This window comes from Taudactylus pleione, unplaced genomic scaffold, assembly GCF_031769625.1.
Source record: "Taudactylus pleione unplaced genomic scaffold, aTauple2 ptg001661l, whole genome shotgun sequence".
NCBI classification, from domain to species: domain Eukaryota; kingdom Metazoa; phylum Chordata; class Amphibia; order Anura; family Myobatrachidae; genus Taudactylus; species Taudactylus pleione.
Genome location: NW_028286058.1, coordinates 4,298,387 through 4,320,213, shown reverse-complemented (window position 1 = coordinate 4,320,213; position 21,827 = coordinate 4,298,387). Strand labels below are relative to the sequence as shown.

The 21,827-nt window shown below is 49.3% G+C and overlaps 1 protein-coding gene across 2 annotated transcripts in view; it reads left to right on the top strand.

Annotated features, from left to right (window-relative positions):
* The window catches only part of UNC79 (unc-79 subunit of NALCN channel complex), a 245,715-nt gene that overhangs the window by 108,798 nt on the left and 115,090 nt on the right, over positions 1 to 21,827 (top strand). For both annotated transcript variants that reach the window (XM_088464341.1, XM_088464340.1), the window contains exons 23-28: positions 1,142 to 1,299; positions 2,034 to 2,215; positions 4,564 to 4,765; positions 6,823 to 7,002; positions 7,124 to 7,189; positions 7,778 to 8,064. In XM_088464341.1, coding sequence (XP_088320467.1) covers positions 1,142 to 1,299; positions 2,034 to 2,215; positions 4,564 to 4,765; positions 6,823 to 7,002; positions 7,124 to 7,189; positions 7,778 to 8,064 — 1,075 coding nt within the window. The remainder of the gene's footprint in view (positions 1 to 1,141; positions 1,300 to 2,033; positions 2,216 to 4,563; positions 4,766 to 6,822; positions 7,003 to 7,123; positions 7,190 to 7,777; positions 8,065 to 21,827) is intronic.

The window sequence follows — 21,827 nt, the reverse complement described above, 5'->3', positions numbered from 1 at the left end:
GCCTGCAAAACGGGGAGAGCTGACGCTCAACATCGACAGCCGCCCGGTTTTGTAGCGAGCCCTGGAGCGAGTGAAGTTCTCACTCACTCCGGGGCTCGCGCGCGTGCAACTTGCCGACCATCGACCTGCTTGCGAGCGCTATGTGCTCACGAGCGGGTCTGAATCGGACCCTAAGTGGAGAATAATATATTCTGTGAAACATAAAAAAATTTATCTGTTGATAACGGATACAGGCAATAGCATCCTGAGTGCCACCAAGCATATGGGTCCACTGCTCATCCGAGAGAGTCCCTAAGTCAGTTTCCCATCTAGGTTTCAAGGACATTGTAAGACTATCAGGGGAAGAATGCCTACTTCAGACAGAATAAATAGCAGATACCACCCCACGGGAGCTTAAAGACAGCAACAGTTTCTTAATAGGAGAATCTAAAATACAAGGGGGAGAGTCACCAAACTGGGCAGAGAGAGCATGACGTAGTTGCAAATATCGAAAAAAGGCCAAATTTGGAACATGAAATTCTGATTTAATCTGGTCAAAAGTTTTAAACAGGGCATCCTGATAAACATGACCTAGAGAGGTTACCCCATATAGAGGGGCCAAAATGACTCGCCTTCAAAACTGCCCAGCTTGGAGAATCCACTATTGGCCCAAAGCGGTGTGTCTGGATCGTAGCCCTGAGGCCCAAGTAACTTATGTGCGGCCTGCCAAAGCTAAAACCCCTGATTCAGAATAGGGGCATATACATTTTTTCGCACCCCAACAAAGAGGAACTGCAGTGGGGTTAGGGAAGTGCCAGTATGCTCACCAAGAAAGCCAGAGAGTGACCCACTACTGATACAGGAAACCCAGACAATTAAATACGACAACTGTGCTGCCAGGTAGTACAAATGGAGATCGGGCAAAGCCAGTCCCCCATCGCCTTTGGGCCTGCATAGAGTAGAGAGTTTAATCCTAGCCTTTCTGTCGCCCCAAACAAAGGAGCAGTGCAGAGCATTAATTACCTGGAACTCACGTTTCGGTATATATACAGGGGAAAGCTGCAGCACATAAAGATACAGATTGTCCATTCTTGCTGCCTATATTCTTGGGTCGCTTTACTCTAATATGATTAAATTGTAAAATACGCATTTACTCCTCTAGCTTGTGGCGGGTTCTGAAGTCGGAGTTCTCCCAGCTGTCATCACTGGGGGTGCCGCTGCTCCTCCACGCCCTCTCTCTACCCTACGGAGCAGATATATTCTGGACAATCATAAACAGCAACTTTAACAGCAAAGACTGGAAGATGAGGTTTGAAGCAGGTACGTCTGCAGGGCTGAGAGATAAACATCAATTACTGCGTCTCGCCAGAGGGGAAATTAGACGGTGGCTGAAGGATATGAATGGATGGAGGGAGAGGAGATGAGATTGTGCAATGGGTGATGTGGGGGAGGGGTGTGAGGTAATGATCGTGTCGGGTGATTTATGTGGATGGACGGCATCAGAAAATTCTGCAGTATTACAATGAGCCAGGAGAAGATGCCCGAGACACACTGGGGCTGAGAAAGCGTAAAACAAGTGGTAAAAGCGTGTAAAACAGGTGGTAAAAGCATGATGCACTGCAGGTGGGGCCGATATAATATGTGCATGGAATTGTAGACCAAGATGGCGGCACTAGCAGAGGTGAGTCCGCTGATGGGAAAAGCTAGATGCATTGCCGAATTCCTTGATGATTGTGAACAAAGCATATTTAATGAACCTAATAATTCACCTGAATAAGATTGACCAATGGTTTTAAAGCGGCAACAAGAATCAGTGCTGAATCAGGCTGGTTTAGCATTCATTCCTGTTGCCGTTTTAAAAACGATCAGTCAATTCAGCTGCATTCAGAAAGCAGATTGCAAACGGAATGCTAAGGTGACTGTACACACATCCTGGTTCCTACGTAGATATTAAGGTCATGAAGTGACTGTACCTGCTAGTTGTTTGCTATAACAGATGGCAGAAAGGTTAGCCCTAGCTCTATACCTGACTCTTGAATTCTCTCTTGCACCAGTGGAGAAAGTAGCCGTCTTGTGCCGGTTTCTGGACATTCATTCAGTCACGAAGAACCATTTGTTGAAGTATTCTCTGGCTCACGCTTTCTGCTGCTTCCTGACCGCTGTGGAGGACGTCAACCCCGCTGTGGCCACGAGAGCAGGACTGTTATTGGACACCATTAAGCGGCCTGCTTTACAGGTGGGAGCCTGCGTGATGTATACATATAACTTCCAACAATTATCCAGGACAAAGTAAACCAGGTCCCCGAACTGTGCAAATCACTCTATATATTCCACACAGAAACCAACCTGCCCAACGCCGCCCACTGTCTGACCAGCCACACCCCATTTCTGGCACATCCCCGCCCACTTCCTATAAGCCGCAGGTTTGGAAATTAATGGTGCGTATGCACGGTACGATATCTACGAACGATATGAGCGATAACAATATCGTTCACCGATATATCGTTCATATCGTTCATTTTTATGCAGTGAATGACCAACGATGCGCGTTCCCGCATGAACGATAACGATATCTATGATCGGCCGTACAGGCAGGCCAACTTGCACGATATTGTCAACTTTGCCTGCAAGATATTTTTCACGTTGGTGGTACAGATCGTACCGTGTGTATGCAGCTTAAGACAGAAGCTATGGGTATATATAGGACCTTATTCAGACCTGCTCACAAGCGCTGAGCGCTCGCAAGTAGGTCAATGTTTAGCCCCTGCGCACGCGCAGCGGCCGCACTGCGCAGGCGCAAGCCCTGGAGTGAGAGAGACATTCTCTCGCTCCAGAGCTCACTACAAAAGGGGCGGCTGTTGATGGTGATCGACAGCCCCCCCTTTTGTACTGCTGCACCTTTGTATAATGTCCACATGAACTCTCGGTTGTATATATGTATCAGTAAATCTGGCTCTGATACTAGCCAGTGCCTCCCCAGCCATTTACCTGCTGGGAGGCAGGGCCACCATCAGGGGGGGACTGCCGGGACTGGAGTCCCTGGCCCGGACACATGGCAGAAGGGGGGAGGGGGGGCGTTCCACCCCCCCTGTTGTTTCTGTTGCTCTCTCCGTCAGATTCAGTTGAGCCGGCGGGCACTATGACCCGCCGCGGCTATAACAGCCCGGGAACACTTGCAGGCGCATCAGTGTTCGGGGGCTGGGACTCAACAGAGGAGATAGCACAGCAGCAGACAGTAAGTTTAAAAGTGCTGTGCTTGTGAAAGCGGAGGAGAGGGGGGCTGGCTGGCCACACACAGAAGAGGGGGCTGGCTGGTCAGATAATGGGGACTGGCTGGACACACACAGAAGGGGGCCAGGCTGGACTCACACAGAAGGGGGCCTGGCTGGACACATAAGGGGGGTCCTGGCTGGACAGATAAGGGGGGTCCTGGCTGGACACATAAGGGGGGCTGGCTGGACACATAAGGGTACCTGGCTGGACACACACATAAGGATGGCTGGCTGGACAGATAAGGGGGACTGGCTGGACACATAAGGGGACCTGGCTAAACACACACAGAAGGGGGCCTGGCTGGACAGATAAGGGAGCTGGCTGGACACATAAGGGGGGTCCTGGCTGGACAGATAAGGGGGCTGGCTGGACACATAAGGGGGGTCCTGGCTGGACAGATAAGGGGGCTGGCCGGACACATAAAAGGGATCCTGGCTGGACACATAAGGGGGCTGGCTGGACAGATAAGGGGGCTGGCTGGACACATAAGGGGGGTCCTGGCTGGACAGATAAGGGGGTCCTGGCTGGACAGATAAGGGGGCTGGCTGGACACAGAAGGGGGGTCCTGGCTGGACAGATAAGGGGGCTGGCCGGACACATAAAAGGGGTCCTGGCTGGACACATAAGGGGGCTGGCTGGACAGATAAGGGGGCTGGCTGGACACATAAGGGGGTCCTGGCTGGACACACATAAGGGGAGCTGGTTGTATGCACACGAGGGGTATGGCTGGATGCACAGAAAGGGGGGCTGGCTGGATGCACATAAGAGGGCAGGCTTGATATTTTTGGGGCTAATTTTTTTTTGAAGGAATAAGGTAGTGGGGGAAGGAGGGCCCTGCCAAGTTTGTCAGTCCCGGGCCCCACAATTTCTGATGGCAGCCCTGTGGGGAGGCACTGCACGTCACTGTGTACACGCCATAGCGTTTTGTAAATAGTCAAATTGGAAAGTTGGGAAATGTCCTTATTGGCAACTGTGCTTGCGTAATTATAAGGATACCTACTATGAGCGATATGAGTTGGATTGCACAACTTTTATTAAATCCATCCATCCATCCATCTATATTCCCGCTGTGATTTCTTCACAACATTTATATTAGTTTCCCTTTGGTATGACTCAGATCTGCTCTCTGCATCGAAGTACAACAAAAATAACTCTGCCTGGTGATATAAAGCTCATGCACGATAGCTCAGAATGAAAGACAAAAGAAGGATAAATCTATATAGATAGTTATTCTAAGGTTGTGTCTAGAAATTAAAGTCGCCTATAGGTGCAGACCACTGTAACAGTCTGTCGCCTGTCTTGGATGTACAGGGTCTGTGCCTTTGCCTGGATTTCCAGTTTGACACCGTTGTGAAAGATCGGCCGACCATCCTCAGCAAACTCCTTCTCCTTCATTTCCTGAAGCAGGATATTCCAGCGCTAAGTTGGGAATTCTTTGTGAACAGATTTGACACTCTGTCCCTGGAGGCCCAACTGCACCTGGACTGCAACAAGGAGTTCCCATTCCCTACAAGTGAGATCCTAAAATACCCAGTTATTAACCACATGGATTGAGACTCTCTGTTAGCCATTAGGGGGTATATTATTTACTAAAGTGCAGGTTTTTAGAAGTGAAGATGTTGCCCATAGCATAACATTTATCTAGCACCTTCTAGAAGATTATAGCTTGAATCTGATTGGTTGCTATGGGCAACATCTCCACTTCTAAAAACCACACTTTAGTACATATACTCATAGGGTTATTTACTAACACTGCATTTAGGTGCAACAATTTACTGAACCACAGCAGCCAATCAGCAATTAGCTGTGAAATGTCTACTGTAAGTTAGAAAATGAAAACAGATTGATACTGACCTAGGGACAGAAATCTGAGTTTCACTGAGACCCTTATGGCGAGGTCATGTTAAGTTTCAAGTATAACATTGCTGTCAGCGGTGGACTAGCCATAAGCTGTACCGGGAGCTTTCTCAGTGGGCCAATAGCTCACAGGGCTGCTTGGTGCGTTTATTTGTTGTACATATACATATTTATCCTGGTCTAGGCAGTCTGGGCTACTTGGGTCTTGCTCCGGCTTAATGATGGCTGGACCCTATATTGATTGATTTCGTATAGGCTTGCACCTCCACGGAAACAAGCTACCTTACTATATGAGCAGTTCTTAAGGTATGTATGCACTACGATGACAACATTGTAATCGTGCAATCGTTCATCACCCTGTGCAGTGGATTATGTGCCCACACTGAACGATATCTCATTCACTGCAGGTACCCTCCCTCATCCCTGAACATGCACAACCTGTTGATACCGGCAGGTTGGCCTGTATGTTCAGGCGATGATAGATGTCGAAAACGACCAGTGGGAGCTTGCACCGCTGGTCGTTTTCGACTTCTTACTGCACGATTTATGAACAATTAATGAGCGTTTGAACGATAACTATGTCATAATCGTTCAATCACTCATTTTAATCGCTAGTGGATACGCACGTTTATACCTTATGAAAGGATTAAAGTGAAACGCGTGTTGGAATGGAGCTATCTTCTTAGACGGCTCACCCCAGCCGTTTATTTTCTCTATCCGTTATAACTGAGAAATAATGAATCAGTGTATAAAACGCTCTGACTCCTAATGGCTCTGCACTTCTGCTAATATGTGTGGACATTTTCCAGATTACGCCTGTTTCAGAGAAAGCGGCCACATTTATTGCTGTACTTCGATAACACCATCATACTCTGTACAGTTACAGCATTAATATAACACTGGGATAATAAATATATTTGTAAATGCTTTACACTGCAATTTAACTCATAGTAAGTGAATTTGAGGTGAAATACCAAGAACGCTTTGTCTGTATCATTAATAAGACGTGTTGGTGAGCACAGGTGTCAGAGATACCAGCTAAGGAGCCACGTGTAACACTGTATCTTGTATACACTGACATATAAGAGATAATGTTTCTGGCATAACACCAGTATTTTCAATGTGTGGGAAGTGTTCTGCTTCAGTACAGAAGTTTATATAAACGCGATTTATGGTGTCCAGTTGGTATCTATGACTATATATTTCTAATCTCGGCTGCAGAGAGTATGTAATAGCAGCGCCATATGTTAGAATTAGAAGACAATTGTCTTATAATTGGAACAATCCTGTGTACACAGACTCGCATGGGACATCGATGTAAATTTGGTTGAGTGCTGCCATTTCCGCAAGGAAACATGTCTTGATAAATACTATAATGCTATAATATTAAACTATCACATATATGTCCATTCAATCCATTACTTTCAAAAGTAATTAACTCCCTAATAAGTCCACAGATTTATATGTATTAAAATGACACTTGCACAGATTGCTGCAGACAGTATTTTTATTGTGAGCCAGTAGGGTCTATTTTCAAACACATAATTCAGTATACGTCTGCAGATTATATATATTTTTTTAAATCACTGTATTGTATATATGTAATAGCGAAACAAAATCTTACTGTTAATATTGTTTTTTCTTTATATTCCTACGTAAGATTGCCTACGTAACAATAAAACCTGATTTATTTGTTAATTTTAAAAAATGCAGCGATTACAGCTGTGAGGACAAATGTGGCTAATCTTAGTGACGCCGCCCTGTGGAAGATCAAAAGAGCGCGGTTTGCGCGCAATCGGCAGAAAAGCGTGCGGTCACTGCGAGACAGCGTCAAGGGAGCCGGAGAATCCAAGAGGGCCCTCTCACTGCCAGAGACACTCAGCACCAAAATACGTTGAGTATTCAGTTGAATCACCCCCCCCCCCATTTACACATCATGATAATTTTTTATTTGTGAAACGCGTTTGCTGTTTTAGATTTATGTACTTACGGCTGTTTCTTTTCCTGTCTCCAGCTGTCAGGCTGACAAGGCACGAGCAGTCGGCACCGGCACTCGGGGGCACGGCGGAGCAAACACAGGGTAAGTCTCTATGAGAGAAATCATTGTAACAACTTTTTTGTGCTGCTGCGCAGTCCAAAATTCAAATAGGGGAGCCACACCAACTGCCAGTGGGTCCCGGCCAGCGATGTTTGGCAGTGTTTGGAGTGGCAGTTGGTGTGGCTCCCCTATTTGAATTTTGGACTGCGCATCAGCCCCACCTCTAGAGCCGCCACTGGATGTCACCCATAGACCGACTCTGAATCACGCACTGTAACTTATATGGCAGTCACACTCCTATACCTTGCCACTAATGTTCTGATTGGTTGATCAGCATCCAATCAGAATACACAGTGATAGTGAAATAAATCACATGACCTGTTATGGTCATGTGAATGTGTGTCGCCAAATCTCATGGGCTGAGGGAAATGGAAATAAATGTGTCGTAGAAAGTGTTCATGTGATTGGCCATTAAATTATACAATCTGCGGATTAATCTGTGGTAATTGTTATGGGTGGAGAGCATTTATATACTCCCTGCGTGCGTGTCTATCACAACAGCAAAATGAATAAAGCAAAGTGAACATACAGACCCATATTATGAAAGCTATAAACGTGTATTCATTACAGGTCAACAATCCCCAGAAAACGACAACATGATCAAGGACCCTCTGCCGGAGGATGCTGGGATTGACCACCAGACCGTGCATCAGTTAATCACCGTCCTCATGAAGTTTATGGCCAAAGACAAGAGCAGCGCAGAGACTGACATCAGCAGCGCCAAAGCTTTCAACACTGTGAAACGCCATCTGTACGTGTTGCTCGGGTTCGATCAGCAGGAGGGCTGCTTCATGATTGCTCCTCAAAAAATGCGCATGTCCACATGCTTCAACGCCTTTATCGCAGGAGTAGCTCAGGTACGGGCTGCCTTCTGTTTTACCGATGGTTAATGTTGTAGTGTAGTCAAGCAAGTTTTAAAACGATGATAGGGGAACGGCAGTTTCTGCATGAGGCGTAAACGCGATTTGGGGGCTTTTTTCCCTTTAGGTTGGATCTTGTGCTTTCACAATGAGCCTGCAGTGAGCGGGTTTTTTTCAGTTGCATGACAGGCATGTGACTGTGTATAATTAGGGTGCTGGGACAGAAGCTGGAATGGGTGTGCAGTCGTGGGGCGTTGGCGTGCAGACGTGGCCCAAGAGTAAGGGCATGGCGTGGGCGTGTAGTAGAAAAACGCAGCTAAAATGGCAGACGAAAACTGGTCGTCTAAGGGTTTGACTTGTGGGTCCTATAACCCTGGTGTAAATTACAGAATGATTCCGACGATGATGATGACTTCGTCTGATTGGTTGCACTCATTGAAAACACCCATATATGTAAATTCACTAAAACTGCTACTGTTTTATAAGTGACTTTACATTGCAGTGTGCACTCAAATAACGAATGCCCATACTCAGTGGGGGAAGGGGGATCCTGCACATATATTTTTAAAATGTTATCATTACATAAAAAAAATAAACATTCCCTATTTGCGTCTGCTTCGATTCGCATTTCAGGTCATTAGCTGTATTGTGATTCCATTGTGATTCCACTGCGATTATTAGCATTTTCAGTTCTGACCATGCCTCCAGCCATCCAGAAAAACGTGAAGACTAGGAAGCCGCCACTACAGACTTGTGAGGGCAAATGACTGAATGGGTCACAAAAATGTCCACTATTTTTGATGCATTTTGTGACTACCGGCCTAATTCCAAGGCCCGATGTTTTAATTCTGCGCATGCGTCCGATCGGAATTGCTTGTAGCTGCAAGCAATTCCAATGGGCATTCCTGGGAAGTGACTGAGGAGGTTGCTATTGTAGTATCTATGAAGATAGTTTACGTACATCAAGATATAACAGCTATCATCGGCGGCGGGAATGTGGTTGTCAGGGACTACGACAAAAGATGTAGTTACCCGGCACGGGCGACCATGTGCTGTCAGACATTCTGAGCATCTGTAGGGCTGCTCTAATTTAACAAGATTTGCACTTAAGTGGAAAACCTAGATTATATTGTCCAGGATGAGATTATCTGAATGAGTTGTGGGAGGAGGAACCGATGCATTTGGACACTTCCTATGTTACGGATAGGTGCCTTCAAAAGGACTTCCATTTTCAGATTGGTCAGAAGTGACACAAGCCCAGAAACATCCCACTACTTGTTACGGGACAAAATAAATAAGATATCAATTTAAAACTGGCAACAGGTGCAGATAAGAAGGGCAAAAATAATGGAATAAGCTCCCCTGGCACAACACCTAAATTACTATGGGAAGCAATTACACCTCTCATTAGCACTTTTTCTCATTAGCACTTCTCATGCTCAGACTAACTGACACCAGAAAAGTGACTTGTAATAAAAAGTGACTCATGATTAATTTAAGACATAAAAGAAGAGTTTCCTGGACTTTGCGGAAGAGCGGGGAAATATGGTTCTGTCCATTGCACACAGTATAGGCAGCCATTTTATGTGCTGAACCAATGTCTAACAGACTTTAGGCACTAAAATGTCTGCCACAGCTTTGTGTTGCTAATAGATACATATTTTTCTCAAGCTTAGCATGCAGACAAGCGATTCATTTATCACAGTATTATCTCTGTCTACAAGTGTCATACAATTGAGAACTCACAGAGCATAAGGCTTCTTATAGCAGATATGAGATGTGAGTGACCTAAAGGGGATGAAGAGTTAGCTTGGATTTCGCAGGAAGTTTGTGACTGAGAGTAATGACTGAACAAAAATAGTAATAAACACAAATAATCTCTATTTATGCCAATTAAATCAGCTAAAATGTTGATATGGTTTATTATATGACTATAAACATACGTTTAGCTACATTTGTTTAAAAGTGATGTATTGCTTAGGGCAGGTGATTACAGGAAATGTGCTTAATGAGCAAGTAAAGACTGACGTTTACATTACTATGGGGATTATTATTTGGTTATTCTGGTACAAACCTGAAAATTATTGTTCCTTATTACGTTATTCACAAAGTTGAGTGTTTTTTTGCTACTGCGCATGCATGAACATCCCTAAAGCCGCATGTGTTTCGCACTTTTGCGATCGAGACAGACTTCATATCGACAATGGGATATTCAACATACACCTAACCCTCACTCTAACCCTAATCGCAGCCTAACCCTAATCACAGCTTCACTCTAATTGTAGCCTAACCCTAATCGCAGCCTAACCCTAATTGCAGCCTAAATCTAATCGCAATTTACCCTAATTGCAGCCTAACCCTAATTGCAGCCTAACCCTCACTGCAGCCGAACCTAATCGCAGCCTTACCCTAATTGCAGCCATACCCTAACCCTAATTGCAGCCTAACCCTCACTGCAGCCTAACCCTCACTGCAGCCTAACCCTAATCGCAGCCTAACCCTAATTACAGCTTTACCCTCACTGCAGTAAAACCCTAATCGCAGCCTAACCCTAATTACAGCTTTACCCTCACTGCAGCCTAACCCTAATCGCAGCCTTACCCTAATTGCTGCCTAAACCTCACTGCAGCCTAACCCTAATTGCAGCCTAACCCTAATTGCAGCCTAACCCTAACCCTAATTGCAGCCTAAACCTAATAGCAGCCTAACCCTAATCGCAGCCTAACCCTAATCGCAGCCTTACCCCAATCGCAGCCTAACCCTAATCGCAGCTTAAACCTCACTGCAGCCTAACCCTAACCCTAATTGCAGCCTAAACCTAATAGCAGCCTAACCCTAATCGCAGCCTAACCCTAATCGCAGCCTTACCCCAATCGCAGCCTAACCCTAATCGCAGCCTAAACCTCACTGCAGCCTAACCCTAATCGCAGCCTAACCCACACTGCAGCCTAACCCACACTGCAGCCTAACCCTAATCGCAGCCTAACCCTAATCGCAGCCTAACCCTAACCGCAGCCTAAGCCTCACTGCAGCCTAACCCTAATCACAGCCTAGCCCACACTGCAGCCTAACCCACACTGCAGCCTAACCCTAATCGCAGCCTAAACCTAATTGCAGCCTAACCATAATCGCAGCCTAACCCTAATTGCAGCCTAACCCTAATTGCAGCCTAACCCTCACTGCAGCCTAACCCTAATCGCAGCCTAACACTAATTACAGCTTTACCCTCACTGCAGCCTAACCCCCACTGCAGCCTAACCCTAATCGCAGCCTTACCCTAATTGCAGCCTAAACCTCACTGCTGCGTAACCCTGATCGCAGCCTAACCCTAATTGCAGCCTAACCTAATTGCAGCCTAACCCTCATTGCAGCCTAACCCTAATTGCAGCCTAACCCTAATCGCAGCCTCACCCTAACTGCAGCCTAAACCTAATCGCAACTTAACCCTAATTGCAGCCTAACCCTAATTGCATCCTAACCCTAACCCTAATAGCAGCCTAACCCTAATAGCAGCCTAACCCTCACTGCAGCCTAACCCTAATCGCAGCCTAACCCTAATTGCAGCCTAACTCTCACTGCAGCCTAACTCTCACTGCAGCCTAACCCTAATTGCAGCCTAACCCTAATTGCAGCCTTACCCTCACTGCAGCCTAACCCTCACTGCAGCCTAACCCTCACTGCAGCCTAACCCTCATCGCAGCCTAACCCTCATCGCAGCCTAGCCATAATAGCAGCCTTACCCTCATTGCAGCCCTGCCCTCATTGCAGCCTAAACCTCATTGCAGCCTAAACCTCATTGCAGCCTAACCCTAATCGCAGCCTAACCCTAATTGCAGCCTAACCCTGACACTAATCGCAGCCTAACCCTAATTGCAGCCAAACTCTATTCCTAATTGCAGCCTAACCCTAATCGCAGCCTAACCCTAATCGCAGCCTCACCCTAACCGCAACCTTACCCTAATTGCAGCCTAACCCTAATCGCAGCCTAACCCTAATTGCAGCCTAAATCTAATCGCAACTTAACCCTAATTGCAGCCTAACCCTAATTGCAGCCTAACCCTAATCGCAGCCTAACCCTCACTGCAGCCTAACCCTCACTGCAGCCTAACCTTCACCGCAGCCTTACCCTAATTGCAGCCTTACCCTAACCCTAATCGCAGCCTAACCCTAATCTCAGCCTAACCCTAATCGCAGCCTAACCCTAATCACAGCCTAACCCTACTCGCAGCCTTACCCTAATCGCAGCCTAACCCTAATCGCAGCCTTACCCTCATTGCACCCTAACCCTCAATGCAGCCTAAACCTCACTGCAGCCTAACCCTAATCGCAGTCTTACCCTCACTGCAGCCTAACCCTCAGTGCAGCCTAACCCTCACTGCAGCCTAACCCTCGCTGCAGCCTAACCCTCACTGCAGCCTAACCCTAATCGCAGCCTAACCCTAATCACAGCCTAACTCTAATTACAGCTTTACCCTCACTGCAGCCTAATCCTCACTGCAGCCTAACCCTCACTGCAGCCTAACCCTAATCGCAGCCTTAACCTAATTGCAGCCTAAACCTCACTGCAGCCTAACCCTAATCGCAGCCTAACCCTAATTGCAGCCTAACCCTAATTGCAGCCTCACCCTAATTGCAGCCTAACCCTAATCGCAGCCTAAACCTAATCGCAACTTAACCCTAATTGCAGCCTAAACCTAATCGCAACTTAACCCTAATTGCAGCCTAACCCTAATTGCAGCCTAACCCTAATTGCAGCCTAACCCTAATCGCAGCCTAACCCTAATCGCAGCCTTACCCTCACTGAAGCCTAACTCTCACTGCAGCCTAACCCTAATCACAGCCTTACCCTCACTGCAGCCTAACCCTAATCGCAGCCTTACCCTAATCGCAGTCTGACCGTAATTGCAGTCTAACCGTAATTGCAGCCTGACCCAAAACGCAGCCTTACCCTAATCGCAGCCTTACCCTAATTGTAGCCTTACCCTCGCTGCAGCCTTACCCTTACTGCAGCCTAACCCTCACTGCAGCCTAACCCTAATCGCAGCCTTACCCTCACTGCAGCCTAACCCTCACTGCAGCCTAACCCTAATCGCAGCCTAACCCTAATCGCAGGCTTACCCTCACTGCAGCCTAACCCTCATAGCATATGAAGATGGGCGGTAGAACTGCGCTCTCGTTGACCAGGGGGTGGTGTATTGTGGTTTCGGGGTGCTGCACCTTTGTGTGGGAGTACCTTTCCCCCACTGAACACGTATGGGGGTAGGGGGGGTAAGGTGCGCTCTTCCTGCTAGTAATGGTGATGACTTGTGTGTGTTTGTGAGTGGTGTTAATTAGAATGTTTCTTCTGGTGGTGGTGATGTTTTGGGAGTGAGGAGGGTGTGATTGGGTATGGAGTGTAGTTTGGGGTAATGTGAAAAGGGGAATGGAATAGGATCAAAATGAGGCCAGCGAGACACAGTAATTTTGGGCAAAATCTTTTATTGAGTAGTCACAATGCTGCTCTGTTAAGATCCCGGGCAGGTGGGTGGGGTTCAGTGATGAGTGGTGATGAGACTGGGGAGGTAGGTGGACCCTTTTAGGGGGCTCCTTCCCGTGCGGTTCAGTGACCTTGCACGTCACCCCTGCTGGACCTATGGTCGACAGTCTAGGAAGTCTCGGGGGGTGGGGGGATTTGCAGAGTGGGTTGGAACACCTGTGCGGCGTCCCGCGTGTTGGTGTGAGTCTTGGCAGTACTTACCTACCGGTAGGTTTTTTGTTATGGTGATGTAGGTCGACGTTGCGACCGTTGCAGATAGGTTGGAAGCTGCAGGTTTGTTGGTGAACTGGATCAGCGTGTTGCTGGTGTGCTGCAAGTGCACGGCTGTTCTGATTGGTCTGCGGAGGTCAGCGACCGTAGTATGCAGCTGAAATTGGCTCTTGGTCGTGCCGCTGGTGGTGCGGAGCCAGAGGTGTGGATGGGTGAGCTGCTGGGAGGCTGGGTTGCAGCGTGTGTGCTGGGACCACCCCTGGGGGGTGGTCTGCCCGGGATACTGATTCAAAAAAAGCCAGGGAGGAGGGGGGATGTGGAAAGTGTGACCGGGATGGAGCTGGTCACTGGCGATGTTGGCTGGGCGGACTTGCGGCCGGATGTGCGGGATGCTCTTATCACTGATGGTCCCTCGTGGAAATGGGGATCGACGGTGGAGACACCCCTGGCCAGGAGTGAGTTGCTGAGCACGCCTGGGAGCAGGGGGGGAGAGGGGCTGGTCCGGGGTGGAGCCGGTCACTGGAGGTGTGAGCGGTGCGGACCAGCAGGCGGGTGGGCTGAGAGCTTTCTGCACTGGTGTCACACCTCCTTGAAGAAGGCACCTGTGCCGAAACGCGTTGGAGACCCTCACATCAAACCCGACACCGATCCAGGCTGACCTCCACTAAAGATCCCCCATCCCCACCAGGGACCACCAGTGCAGAAAGCTCTCAGCCCACCCGCCTGCTGGTCCGCACCGCTCACATCTCCAGTGATCGGCTCCACCCCGGACCAGCCCCTCTCCCCCCCTGCTCCCAGGCGTGCTCAGCAACTCACTCCTGGCCAGGGGTGTCTCCACCGTTGATCCCCATTTCCACGAGGGACCGTCAGTGATAAGAGCATCCCGCACATCCGGCCGCAAGTCCGCCCAGCCAACATCGCCAGTGACCAGCTCCATCCCGGTCACACTTTCCACATGCCCCCTCCTCCCTGGCTTTTTTTGAATCAGTATCCCGGGCAGACCACCCCCCAGGGGTGGTCCCAGCACACACGGTGCAACCCAGCCTCCCAGCAGCTCACCCATCCACACCTCTGGCTCCGCACCACCAGCGGCACGACCAAGAGCCAATTTCAGCTGCATACTACGGTCGCTGACCTCCGCAGACCAATCAGAACAGCCGTGCACTTGCAGCACACCAGCAACACGCTGATCCAGCTCACCAACAAACCTGCAGCTTCCAACCTATCTGCAACGGTCGCAACGTCGACCTACATCACCATAACAAAAAACCTACCGGTAGGTAAGTACTGCCAAGACTCACACCAACACGCGGGACGCCGCATAGGTGTTCCAACCCACTCTGCAAATCCCCCCACTCCCCGAGACTTCCTAGACTGTCGACCATAGGTCCAGAAGGGGTGACGTGCAAGGTCACTGAACCGCACGGGAAGGAGCCCCCTAAAAGGGTCCACCTACCTCCCCAGTCTCATCACCACTCATCACTGAACCCCACCCACCTGCCCGGGATCTTAACAGAGCAGCATTGTGACTACTCAATAAAAGATTTTGCCCAAAATTACTGTGTCTCGCTGGCCTCATTTTGATCCTATTCCATTCCCCTTTTCACATTACTCCAAACTACACTCCATACCCAATCACACCCTCCTCACTCCCAAAACATCACCACCACCAGAAGAAACATTCTAATTAACACCACTTACAAACACACATTACTAGCAGGAAGAGCGCACCTTACCCCCCCTAACCCTCATAGCAGCCTAACCCTAATCGCAGCCTAGCCCTAATCCCAGTCTAACCCTAATCGCAGCCTTACCCTAATTGCAGCCTAAACTTCACTGCAGCCTAACCCACTGCAGCCTAGCCCTCACTGCAGCCTAACCCTCACTGCAGCCTAACCCTAATCGCAGCCTAACCCTAATCTCAGCCTTATCCTAATCGCAGCCATACCCTAATTGCAGCCTAAACCTCACTGCAGCCTAACCCACTGCAGCCTAGCCCTCTCTGCAGCCTAACCCTCACTGCAGCCTAACCCTAATCACAGCCTAACCCTAATAGCAGCCTAACCCTAATAGCAGCCTTACCCTAATTGCAGCCTAACCCTCATTGCAGCCTAACCCTAATCGCAGCCTAACCCTAATTGCAGCCTAACCCTCACTGCATCCTAACCCTAATCACAGCCTAACCATAATAGCAGCCTAACCCTAATCACAGCCTAACCCTAATCGCAGCCTAACCCTAATTGCAGCGTTACCCTCACTGCAGCCTAACCCTGACGGCAGCCTAAAAGTAATCGCAGCCTAACCCTAATCGCAGCTTAACCCTAACTGCAGCCTACCCCTAATTGCAGCCTACCCCTAATTGCAGCCTTACCCTCTCTGCAGCCTTACCCTCACTGCAGCCTAACCCTCACTGCAGCCTAGCCCTAATCGCAGCCTAGCCCTAATCGCAGCCTAACCCTAATTGCAGCCTTACCCTAATTGCAGCCTAACCCTCACTGCAGCCTAACCCTAATCACTGCCTTACCCTAATCGCAGCCTTACCCTAATCGCAGCCTAACCCTAAGCGCAGCCTTACCCTCACTGCTGCCTTACCCTCACTGCAGCCTAACCCTCACTGCAGCCTAACCCTAATCGCAGCCTAACCCTCACTGCAGCCTAACCCTCACTGCAGCCTAACCCTAATCGCAGCCTAACCCTAATCGCAGCCTAAACCTAATCGCAGCCTTACCCTAATCGCAGCCTAACCCTAATCGCAGCCTTACCCTCACTGCAGCCTATCCCTCACTGCAGCCTAACCCTAATCGCAGCCTTACCCTAATTGCAGCATGACCCTAATCGCAGCCTTACCCTAATCGCAGCCTTACCCTAATCGCAGCCTAACGCTAATCACAGCCTTACCCTCACTGCAGCCTAACTCTCACTGCAGCCTAACCCTAATCGCAGCCTTAACCTCACTGCAGCCTAACCCTCACTGCAGCCTAACACTAATCGTAGCCTAACCCTAATCGCAGCCTGACCCTAATTGCAGCCTGACCCTAATCGCAGCCTTACCCTCACTGCAGCCTAACCCTCACTGCTGCCTAACCCTAATCGCAGCCTTATCCTCACTGCAGCCTAACCCTAATCGCAGCCTAACCCTAACGGTAGCCTAACCCTAATCGCAGCCTTACCCTAATTGCAGCCTAAACCTCACTGCAGCCTAACCCACTGCAGCCTAACCCTAACTGCAGGCTAACCCTAATCGCATCCTAACCCTAATCGCAGCCTTACCCTCACTGCAGCCTAACCCTAATCGCAGCCTATCCCTAATCGCAGCCTAACCCTAATCGCAGCATAACCCTAATTGCAGCCTAACCCTAATTGCAGCCTTACAATCATTGCAGCCTAACCCTCACTGCAGCCTAACCCTAATCGCAGCCTAACCCTAATTGCAGCCTAACCCTAATCTTAATTGCAGCCTAACCCTATTCGCAGCCTAACCCTAGTCGCAGCCTAACCCTAATCGCAGCCTTACCCTAATCGCAGCCTTACCCTAATTGCAGCCTAAACCTCACTGCAGCCTAAACCACTGCAGCCTAGCCCTCTCTGCAGCCTAACCCTCACTGCAGCCTAACCCTAATCGCAGCCTAACCCTAATAGCAGCCTAACCCTAATAGCAGCCTTACCCTTATTGCAGCCTAACCCTCATTGCAGCCTAACCCTAATCGCAGCCTAACCCTAATTGCAGCCTAACCCTCACTGCATCCTAACCCTAATCGCAGCCTAACCATAATAGCAGCCTTACCCTAATAGCAGCCTTACCCTCATTGCAGCCTAACCCTCATTGCAGCCTAACCCTCATTGCAGCCTAACAATAATCGCAGCCTAACCCTAATTGTAGCCTAACCCTCACTGCATCCTAACCCTAATTGCAGCCTAAACCTAATAGCAGCCTTACCCTAATAGAAGCCTTACACTCATTGCAGCCTAACCCTAATCGCAGCCTTACCCTCACTGCAGCCTAACCCTCACTGCAGCCTAACCCTAATTGCAGCCTAACCCTAATCGCAGCCTAACCCTAACTGCAGCCTAAATCTAATCGCAATTTAACCCTAATTGCAGCCTAACCCTAATTGCAGCCTTACCCTAATCGCAGCCTTACCCTAATTGAAGCCTTACCCTGACCCTAATTGCAGCCTAACCCTAATCGCAGCCTAACCCTCACTGCAGCCTAACCCTCACTGCAGCCTAACCCTAATCGCAGCCTTACCCTAATTGCAGCCTTACCCTAACCCTAATCGTAGCCTAACCCTCACACTGCAGCCTAACCTTCACTGCAGCCTAACCCTAATCGCAGTCTTACTCTTATTGCAGACTAAACCTCACTGCAGCCTAACCCTAATTGCAGCCTAACCCTAATTGCAGCCTAACTCTAATTGCAGCCTCACCCTAATTGCAGCCTAAAACTAATCGCAGCCTAACCCTAATCACAGTCTTACCCTAATTGCAGCCTTACCCTAACCCTAATTGCAGCCTAACCCTAATTGCAGCCTAACCCTCACTGCAGCCTAACCCTAATCGCAGCCTTACCCTAATTGCAGCCTGACCCTAATCGCAGCTTTACCCTAATCGCAGCCTAACCCTAATCGCAGCCTTACCCTCACTGCAGCCTTACCCTCACTGCAGCCTAACCCTCACTGCAGCCTAACCCTAATCGCAGCCTAACCCTAATTACAGCCTTACCCTAATTGCAGCCTGACCCTAATCGCAGCCTTTCCCTCACTGCAGCATAACCCTCACTGCAGCCTAAACCTAGTCGCAGCCTTATCCTAACTGCAGCCTAACCCTCATTGCAGCCTAACCCTAATCACAGCCTAACCGTAATTGCAGCCTAACCCTAATCGCAGCCTAACTGTAATCGCAGCCTTACCCTAATCGCAGCCTTACCCTCACTGCAGCCTAACCCTAATCGCAGCCTAACCCTATTTGCAGCCTAACCCTATTTGCAGCCTAACCCTAATCGCAGCCTAACCCTAATTGCAGCCTTACCCTCATTGCAGCCTAACCCTCACTGCAGCCTAATCCTCCCTGCAGCCTAACCCTAATCGCAGTCTTACCCTCACTGCAGCCTAACCCTCACTGCAGCCTCACCCTAATTGCAGCCTCACCCTAATTTCAGCCTAACCCTCACTGCAGCCTAACCCTCACTGCAGCCTAAGCCTAATCGCAGCCTAACCCTAATTACAGCTTTACCCTCACTGCAGCCTAACCCTCACTGCAGCCTAACCCTTATCGCAGCTATACCCTAATCGCAGCCTAACCCTAATCGCAGCCTTACCCTAATTGCAGCCTTACCCTAACCCTAATTGCAGCCTAACCCTCACTGCAGCCTAACCCTAATCGCTGCCTTACCCTAATTGCAGCCTTACCCTAATCGCAGCCTAACCCTAAGCGCAGCCTTACCCTCACTGCTGCCTTACCCTCACTGCTGCCTTACCCTCACTGCAGCCTAACCCTCACTGCAGCCTAACCCTAATCGCAGCCTTACCCTCACTGCAGCCTAACCCTCACTGCAGCCTAACCCTAATCGCAGCCTAACCCTAATCGCAGCCTTACCCTAATCGCAGCCTAACCCTAATCGCAGCCTTACCCTTACTGCAGCCTAACCCTCACTGCAGCCTAACCCTAATCGCAGCTTTACCCTAATAGCAGCCTGACCCTAATTGCAGCCTTACCCTAATCGCAGCCTTACCCTATTCGCAGCCTAACCCTAATCGCAGCCTTACCCTCACTGCAGCCTAACCCTCACTGCAGCCTTGCCTCACTGCAGCCTATCCCTAATCGCAGCCTAACCCTAATCGCAGCCTGACCCAAATGCAGCCTGACCCTAATCGCAGCCTTACCCTCACTGCAGCCTAACCCTCACTGCAGCCTAACCGTAATCGCAGCCTTATCCTCACTGCAGCCTAACCCTCATTGCAGCCTAACCCTAATCGCAGCCTAACCCTAATCACAGCCTAACCCTAACGGCAGCCTAACCCTAATCGCAGCCTAACCCTAATTGCAGCGTAAACCTCACTGCAGCCTAACCCTCACTGCAGCCTAACCCTAATCGCATCCTAACCCTAATCGCAGCCTTACCCTCACTGCAGCCTAACCCTAATCGCAGCCTATCCCTAATCGCAGCCTAACCCTAATTGCAGCGTAACCCTAATTGCAGCCTAACCCTAATCGCAGCCTAACCCTAATTGCAGCCTTACCATCATTGCAGCCTAACTCTCACTGCAGCCTAACCCTAATCGCAGCCTAACCCTAATTGCAGCCTAACCCTAATCCTAATTGCAGGCTAGCCCTAATTGCAGCCTAACCCTATTCGCAGCCTAACCCTAGTCGCAGCCTAACCCTAATCGCATGCTTACCCTAATCGCAGCCTTATCCTAATTGCAGCCTAAACCTCACTGCAGCCTAACCCACTGCAGCCTAGCCCTCTCTGCAGCCTAACCCTCACTGCAGCCTAACCCTAATCGCAGCCTAACCCTAATTGCAGCCTAACCCTCACTGCATCCTAACCCTAATCGCAGCCTAACTCTAATCGCAGCCTTACCCTCACTGCAGCCTAACCCTCACTGCAGCCTAACCCTAATCGCAGCTTTACCCTAATCGCAGCCTAACCCTAATCGCAGCCTTACCCTCACTGCAGCCTAACCCTCACTGCAGCCTAACCCTAATCGCAGCTTTACCCTAATAACAGCCTGACCCTAATCGCAGCCTTACCCTAATCGCAGCCTTACCCTATTCGCAGCCTAACCCTAATCGCAGCCTTACCCTCACTGCAGCCTAACCCTCACTGCAGCCTAACCCTAATCGCAGCCTTACCCTCACTGCAGCCTATCCCTTATCGCAGCCTAACCCTAATCGCAGCCTGACCCTAACTGCAGCCTGACCCTAATCGCAGCCTTACCCTCACTGCAGCCTAACCCTAACTGCAGCCTAACCCTAATCGCAGCCTTATCCTCACTGCAGCCTAACCCTCATTGCAGCCTAACCCTAACCGCAGCCTAACCCTAACGGCAGCCTAACCCTAATCGCAGCCTTACCCTAATTGCAGCCTAAACCTCACTGCAGCCTAACCCACTGCAGCCTAACCCTCTCTGCAGCCTAACCCTAATCAAATCCTAACCCTAATCGCAGCCTTACCCTCACTGCAGCCTAACCCTAATCGCAGCCTATCCCTAATCGCAGCCTAACCCTAATTGCAGCGTAACCCTAATTGCAGCCTAACCCTAATCGCAGCCTAACCCTAATCGCAGCCTTACCATCATTGCAGCCTAACCCTCACTGCAGCCTAACCCTAATCGCAGCCTAACCCTAATTGCAGCCTAACCCTAATTGCAGCCTAACCCTAATCCTAATTGCAGGCTAACCCTAATTGCAGTCTAACCCTATTCACAGCCTAACCCTAGTCGCAGCCTAACCCTAATCGCAGCCTTACCCTAATCGCAGCCTTACCCTAATTGCAGTCTAAACCTCACTGCAGCCTAACCCACTGCAGCCTAGCCCTCTCTGCAGCCTAACCCTCACTGCAGCCTAACCCTAATTTCAGCCTAACCCTAATAGCAGCCTTACCCTAATAGCAGCCTTACCCTCATTGCAGCCTAACCCTAATCGCAGCCTAACCCTAATTGCAGCCTAACCCTAATAGCAGCCTTACCTTAATAGCAGCCTTTCCCTCATTGCAGCCTAACCCTCATTGCAGCCTAACCCTAATCGCAGCCTAACCCTAATCACAGCCTAACCCTAATCGCAGCCTAACCCTCACTGCATCCTAACCCTAATTGCAGCCTAACCCTAATAGCAGCCTTACCCTAATAGAAGCCTTACCCTCATTGCAGCCTAACCCTAATCGCAGCCTAACCCTAATTGCATCCTAATCCTAGTTGCAGCCTAACCCTAATTGCAGCCCTTCTCTAATTGCAGCCTCACTCTAACTGCAGCCTAACCCTAATCGCAGACTAACCCTAATCGCAGCCTAACC